The sequence below is a fragment of the Dipodomys ordii genome, unplaced genomic scaffold, assembly GCF_000151885.1.
Source record: "Dipodomys ordii isolate 6190 unplaced genomic scaffold, Dord_2.0 Scaffold208, whole genome shotgun sequence".
Classification (NCBI taxonomy): Eukaryota; Metazoa; Chordata; class Mammalia; order Rodentia; family Heteromyidae; genus Dipodomys; species Dipodomys ordii.
In genome coordinates, this window is record NW_012267424.1 from 678,964 (window position 1) to 686,906 (window position 7,943).

Below are 7,943 nucleotides of genomic sequence, written 5' to 3' on the forward strand. Positions count from 1 at the left end.
AGAAGAAGAAGAAGAAGAAGAAGAAGAAGAAGAAGAAGAAGAAGAAGAAGAAGAAGAAGAAGAAGAAGAAGAAGAAGAAAAGGAGGAGGAGGAGGAGAAGGAGGAGGAGGAGAAGGAGGAGGAGGAAGAAGAAGAAGGAGGAGGAGGAAGAGGAAGAAGATGAGGAGGAGGAAGAAGAGGAAGAAGAAGAAGAAGAAGAAGAAGAAGAAGAAGAAGAAGAAGAAGAAGAAGAAGAAGAAGGGGAAGGGGAAGGAGAAGGGGAAGGGGAAGGGGTAGGGGAAGGGGAAGAAGAAGAGGAGGAGGAGGAGGAAAAGAAAAGAGAAGAGAAGAAAAGAAGAGGAAGCTATCAGTGCTGCCTTTCCTGCAGGTGATCCAGATGTGGACAAATCTCACCAGGGGTGCTTGACCATCCAAGTCAAGTCCTGGGGCAGCAAACACCATCTCACCCAGAGGAACACTCAAAAGCATCAGGTCAGAGGTTCACCTCGTCCTCTGGCCAACTCCAGCATGCCTTGAGATTAAGAAATGAAGTGCTTTTAAGCAGAGAAGTAGTCAAAGGCTTTAATAAAAACATATGAGTAGTAAACATCAGGCTAAGTCCATTCTTTTATTTTGGCTTCAACAATACATATTTTCTCACTGTTCTTTTTTTAAAAAAATTATTGTTTGTAGAGTTGATAAACAGAGGGGTTATAGTTACATGAATCAGGTAGTGAGTACAATTCTTTTTGAACCATGACTCCCCTCACTCTCTTCCAGTTTTTCCCTCCAGTTCCCACAAGATGTACAGTTCATTTCCCACATCATGTCTAGTGAGTACTGCTATTGTATTTGTTCACCCTTTGTTCCATTTTTTCTGTGCCCCCCCATTTACCCTCCCAAATACAACCAAACTAATAAGACAAAAGAAAAGGAAAATAAAAACAACAATTGCAACTTTAAGAAATCTCTTGTTTCCTTTTCTTGGAGTTCATTTTACAAAATATTATTTTATATGATCATATGCACATAGATATTGATAATGTCTAAGGGTAGGCAAAAAACCCACAATCTGATTGGAGATGTTTAAGAGTTTTTAAACAGTAGGCAATGTATATTTAAATCCTAAAGAGTGACATGTGACTGACTGAAAAGAGTAAAAGTATTTAAACTTACAAAAAATGAATGAATTTCTTTAAAGAAAGAAAATTTGAAGTAGAGAGGAAGGGAGGAGGAAAGGAAGGAAGAAAGAAAGGAAGGAAAGAAGGAAGGAAGGAAAGAAGGGAGGAAGGATGGAAGGAAGAGAAGGAGGGAGGAAGGGAGGGAGAGGTTAATGTTGAGCCAAGTGTGAGTGGCTCACATCTATAATCCTAACTATTCAAGTGGCTGAGGATCAAAGTTTGATGACAGTCCAGGCAGGAAAATCTGTGAGACTTATCTCCAATTAACTACCAAAAGGCCAGAAGTTGAGCTGCAAGTGGTAGAGTACCAATCTTGAATGAAAAGCTAAAGAACAGAGCCCAGGCCCTGAGTTCAAGTCTTAGTATTGGCACAATTTTTTGTCAGTCATGGTGCTTGAATTCTGGGCCTGGCGCAGTCCCTGAGGTCTTCAGCTCAAGGCAAGTGCTCTACCACTTGAGCCACAGCACCACTTCTGGGTTTCTGGTGGTTCATTGGAGATAAGAGTCTTTCCTGCGCTGGCTGGCTTTGAACCATGGTCCTCGGATCTTAGCCTCCTGAGTAGCTAGGATTACAGGCATGAGCCATCAGAGCCAAGACACAATATTTTTCAAGGATAAAAAAGGCTTAATACTAGTAGCTTGTTCTTCACTCCTATAATTAACAAATTTGGAGAAAAAAGATGATTCAGGAAACTTTAGGCTGAAATCACTTGAGCTTGTTAATTATCATCTCTAAGCTTCACGTTAAGCAAGATCAATTCAGTAGATCTGTAGAAAGACTTCCAAATCTGCATTTTTTCCTAACAACTTCAAGGGTAATTTCCCTCCAAGAACTACTTTCACATTTAATCAGCAATGTTTTCATAATCACCTTTTTCAAAATGATATTTTATTTCTCTTGAGACATCTCCTTTGGCTATGTGCGATTGGGAAATGTGTTACAAATCCACAAATATTTGGGAGATCTTCCAGTCATCATTCTGTTAGCGTTCCGTTGATTTCTGATTCAATTCCACTGTGGTCATTAACTAGGACATGATAAATTAAACAGGACTCTAGGCATTCACAACAGTGAGACCAAAGGAAAGGATCACAAAGGCACCATGCCTATGTACCTCTGACCATATAAAATAATATTTTTTGAAATGAACTCCAGGAAATGGAAACAAGAAGGGGTTTTTTTCTTTGTTGGTATTTTTATTTTCTTTTTGTCTCATTTGTGTGACTGTCTTTGGGATGGTAGGGGGGACACAGAAATGAAGAAAGAAAGGGTGAGCAAATACAGCAGGGGTACTCATTAAATGCTACATTGAAAATGAACTATATAATTGGGTGGGGGCAGGAGAGAAAAATTGGGAGAGAGCAAAGGAAAGAGTGACATTGTCCAAAAGGAAATGTACTCATTACCTGACTTATGTAACTGTGACCCCTCTGTACATCACCTTTATAATCACAATTTTAAAAGAACTAATATTATATGATTTCTGGTTTTTCAACTTGGTAAGATATATTCACAGGTCATACTGTGGTCTATTTTAGTAGATGTTTCATAGACGCTTAAGATATCTTGTATGCTGTTCTTGTTGGATGAGATCATCTGCCCATGTTTATTACATCCCACTGATTGAAGCTCTATTAGCTCACTCATTTTCTGTCTTCCAGACCTGTCTGTTACTGATAGTGTTGATGTCTCCAGGAATGACAATATAGTCATCTATTTCTCACTTATGGCTTTATCAGTTTTGGCTTTTGCATACTTCGATGCTTCCTTGTTAAATATATACATGTTAAAATGATTATTTCTTGAGGAATTGATTCCTTTATCATGTATACATGTAATGAGCCTCTTTCTCCATGATAATTTTCCTTGCTCAGAAGTCAATTCTATTGTGATGTAGATCATATTTGAAGAAACACTGCTGGATTTTCATTCAATGACTCTTGTAAAATAAATATATATCAAAATTAGCCAGGCACTGGTAGCTCATGCCTCTATCCTAGTTGCTCAGGAGGCTGAGATCTGAGAATCACAGTTTGAAGCCAGCCTGTGCAGGCAAGTCTGTGAGCCTCGTATCTCCCGTTACTCACAGAAAAAGACAGAACTGGCTCTGTGGTGCAAGTGGTAGAGTGCTAGTCTTGTGCAAAAGGAGCCCAGGGACAGCATCCAGGCTCAGAGTTCAAGCCCCAGGGCTGGAAAAAAATTATATAAAAATTAAAATAACACAAACTGAAGCCAGATTTTGGTGTCTCATATGTGTCATTCCAGGAAGATAAGACCTGAACATCTCAGTTCAAAGCCAGCCAGAGCAGAAAAGTCCATTACACCATTGCCTCTAGTTAATCAGGAAAAAACTAGAAGTGGAGGGGTGGCTCAAGTGGTAGAGCCCCAGATGAGAGAAAAAGCCAAATGAGAGAATGAGGCCCTGAGTTCAATCACAGTACTGTGTATGGGCACACACACACACACACACACACACACACACACACATTTTTTTAGAGTTCAGAGTACATCATATTGGTTAAAATCAAAATGTTTCCAAACCTACACTTCCTCTCTGCAGACTCCAAGAATCTATTTGCTTACCTCTTCCAGGTTTCTCCCTACAACTAGGAAAGAGCACACCAAATTGGATGGAGCCAACGAAGATAATCCAAGATCATGTGTCCAGCTCAAATTCCTCCGTGTAATCACATCTACAAATTCACTCTTGCCAAGTGAGGAATACATTCACAGGTTTTAGAGATTAAAATGTGAACACCTAAAGGAAGTAAAGCGCAGGTACCATGAGTGTCTGGCTGGTCTGCCCCGAAAATGTCAAATTCAAATCACTGTACCATCAAGGACAAGTGACTCTTCTTTTTTCCAGAATTTGTTTCCGGATGACTTAGATGAAGAAAGTGTGATTTTAACATTTGTCCCAGTTACAGAGGAGCCTGGTGAAGAAGTTATACAATCCAGTGTTCCAACAGCAGACAATCTCAACCTAGAGACACCGAAGAATAACAAAGATCTTCCACAAACAAATGACATGAACAATTCCTCGAGAACTCGTTGGAAAAAGCCCGTGGGTCCATTGCCTGCTGTCTTGCCTCCTATTACTGAGGTGTCTCGTGATGCCTTGCGTAACTGGTGCCAACAATTTAACCTGAGTACAGACGGCCAGAAAATAGAAGTGTATTTGAGGCTCCTGAAGCGTAGATATCCCGAACAACAAAATTATATTCCCAAAACATCAAAGGAGGCCAGAATGATGCCATATTCCAAGAACAACTATAAGAGGGAAAGAAGTCGGCAGAAAAGAAGTAGTATAAGTGAAAAGGCCAATACACGCAGGGACACTGTTGGAAATGAGTCTGGCCTAGAATTGAAAGGTAATATAGTAGAAGTAGTAACTTCTGCCCAAGCATCTATGTTGGCATCTTGGGCACGAATTGCTGCAGAAACTCCTGAAGCCAAGACAGTGAAGTTTTGTCCTACTGAGTCAACCATAGAGACATTTTTGCTGCCGGCCCCTGGTGTCAGGTGGTGCGTAGTCCATGGCAGACTTCTCCCAGCAAATGGGAAGGGATGGGTGCGCCTGCAGTTTTGTGCAGGTCAGACCTGGGTCCCCAACTCTCGCAAGACAATGATTTCTCTCTTCCTGTTACCAGCCTGTTTATTCCCAACCCCAGGACTAGAAGATAATATGTTATGTCCTGAATGTGTCAAAAGGAATAAGAAGATGCTGAAAACAATTAATTGCAATAGGAGATAAAAGAAAAAGGCATACTTTGGGAGACTACCATCCATCTCAAATATACTACCTTCAAGATGTTAATTTATTTTGGTGTGAAGGCAAATAAGAAGAAACAAAGGCTTTCTGCTTTTTTACCATCCATCTCAAATATACTACCTTCAAGATGTTAATTTATTTTGGTGTGAAGGCAAATAAGAAGAAACAAAGGCTTTCTGCTTTTTCACAAAACAGGATATATGTTTGCAGAATTTCCTCCTCCATCTCTACCAGGACAACTGGCTTTGAGTCTGCAGATAATCTCCTGTTCTGGGTCCTAGCTAAGCTCCTAACTCCTAGAGTGAGTTTTAGCTATTATAAGAAACAGCTGTTTTGTTTTTGTTTTCTTTCTTTCTTTTTCTTTTTTCTTTTTTTTTTTTGCCAGAACTGAAGTTTGAATTCAGGGCCTCAGGCTCTTGGCTTGGCATTTTTGCTCAGGGCTATTTTCTACCACTTGAGAGCCACAGCTTCACTTCTGGCTTTTTTGGGGTGGCTAATTGGAGATGAGAGTCTCAGGGACTTTTCCAGCTCAGGCTGGATCCGAACTGGGTTTCTAAGATCTCAGCTTTGTGTAACTAGTATTATAGCCAGGAGCCACGCACCTGCTTAATTAATAGATTTTTTTTTTAGCAGTTTCATGTTTACAAGAAAAGTATAAGTACAGGATTTCCATATACTCCTAGATTCTCCTGTTTTTAAAATCTGATGGAACGGAACGTTCGGTATAGTTGAAGAGTCAACGTAGACATGTTTGAATCTAAAGTTTTTAGATCAGTGAGGGCTTGGTGCTCAGCTACAAGCCCTGCATGCAGGAGGATTTCATGAGTTCAAGGCTGCCAAGGCCTACATAGTAAGAACCTTGTCTCAGAAATAAAGAAAAATATGTCTATAGTTTATAGCTTATTGTCTAATTTTTGTTGGATTTTTTCAAGCTTGTATTTTTTAGGGGTAAGGAAAATTATTTTATTATTATTATATTATTATTATTATAGAGAGAGGAGGATTTAGGTTTTGGTTTGGTTTGCTTTTTTTGGTTGTGGTGCTAAAATTCAGCTCCTGGGAGCTGTCTCTGAGCCTTTTTGTGCTCAACGTTAGCACTCTACCACTTGTGCCCACAGCTTTACTTCTAGATTTTGAGTGGTTAATTAGAGATAAGAATCTTGGGGAGTTTTTTTTGCCCAGGCTGGCTTTAAACCGTAATCTTCAGATCTCAGCCTCCTGACTAGCTAGGATTACAGGCATGAGTCACTGGCACCCAGCAGAGAAGAGGATTTCATTGCTATATTTCTACATATGTTTACAATATATTCCCATCAATCTCATCCCCTGTATACCTTCTCTACCGTTACCTCTTTTCTAGTCCCAACTTCTGGGACCATACAGCATGTATGTTTATCTGACCATGTGTACTTATTGTCCATGTGTTTTCATGGATTTCTTTGGTTCTGAGTATTACCTTATCTGATGTGCACAGTTTATGATTCAAGTACTAAAAGATCCTTGGGGGCTTCCAAGTTTGGCAGCATTTATTTTGCTTTGTTCTGGCTTCGGTTTACAAAACTACAGTCTATTTTCCAACTTGTAATTTTCCTGCCTCAGCCATCTCTAGTGCTGAGATTACAGGTATAAAGTACTATATCTGGCAAAACTTTGGCAATCAAAAATAAAGTTGGTAAAAAAAAAATGTGAACACCTTTGGGAGAAGTCAGTATTTTGCATGCTACACTGGTCTAACCACATTTGTTTTGTGCCTGTAAAAGCATTTTTAAAGTTAATCATATCCAGGCACCAGTGGCTCACACTTGTAATTCCAGCTATTCCAGAGGCTGAGATGTGAGGATCACAGTTTGAAGCCAGCCTGGGCAGGAAAGTCCATGAGATTCTTATTTCCAATTAACCACCCAAAAGCAAGAAGTGGAGCTATGGCTCAAGTGGTAGAGTGCTAGCCTTGAGCAAAAAGAAAAAAAAAGCATAAAGACAGTGCTCTGGCCCTGAGTTCAAGCCTCAGGGTGGGCACAAAACAAAGACATTAATTAATTAATTGATTGATTGATTAACTAAAGTATATTAACCACCATTGATCATGTTTAAGATATACCATTAGGAAAGTAGTTCTAATTTCACAAATTTAACATGGCAATAGGATATTATTTTTTTATAATAATGACATTTGTCTGCCTCTGCTTTTGACCAGGACTATCTGAGATTAATGAAGTTGAACACACTTTCAGTAGCAAAACAACTCCTAGTAAAGCAGGTGAGGGTAATCACCAGCAAATACTGTGAATGCCAGACAGATGCAGCCTATTTCAATGTTTGAGGGAAAAGAGAAGCTGTACCTGGAATATTTCCAGCCCAGGGAATCCAAGAACAGGGTCATATCATTTTTCTCCAAGTTTCCCCAAATACCTGGAATTCTCTCTAACTTTATAGGATTAAAGAATATAAATTGATATTATTACAAACCATATTCTACCTTTTGGAATCCACTATTTAGACATGATGGCCAAGCTTTGTTTCCTTAAATCAAATTTGAAATAAATCTTAAAATTCACTTCACAATAAGAAAAAAAGTTTCCGAATGCCAGTTGCTTACCCTTGTAATCACAGCAATTCAAGATGCTACAATCTGAGGTTCACAGTTCAAAGCCAGACTATGAGGAAAAGTCTGTGAGACTCTTGTCTCCAATTAGCCAGCAAAAATGCAGAAGTGGAGCTGTGCACTAAAAGCCTAGTAAAATCCAGGTGCTGGTGGCTCACACCTGTAATCCTAGCTATTCAGGAGGCTGAGATCTGAGGATCTCAGTTCAAAACCAGCCTGGGAAGGAACATCCATGAGATTCTTCTCTCCAGTTAACCACCAGAAAAACTGAAGTGGTGCTATGGCTCAAGTGGTAGAGCACTTGCCTTGAACTGAAGAGCTGAGGGACAATGCCCTGGCCCAGAGTTCGAGCCTCACAACCCACACACATACACACACACACACACACACACACATACACACACACAC

The 7,943-nt window shown here is 39.8% G+C and overlaps 1 protein-coding gene across 1 annotated transcript in view; it reads left to right on the forward strand.

Annotated features, from left to right (window-relative positions):
• The window catches only part of LOC106000087, a 125,354-nt gene extending 120,366 nt beyond the window's left edge, over positions 1–4,988 (forward strand). Inside the window, exon 5 of the mRNA XM_013035288.1 lies at positions 3,926–4,988. Coding sequence (XP_012890742.1) covers positions 3,926–4,915 — 990 coding nt within the window. The 3' untranslated portion in view covers positions 4,916–4,988. The remainder of the gene's footprint in view (positions 1–3,925) is intronic.
• The last annotated feature ends 2,955 nt before the right edge of the window (positions 4,989–7,943 follow it).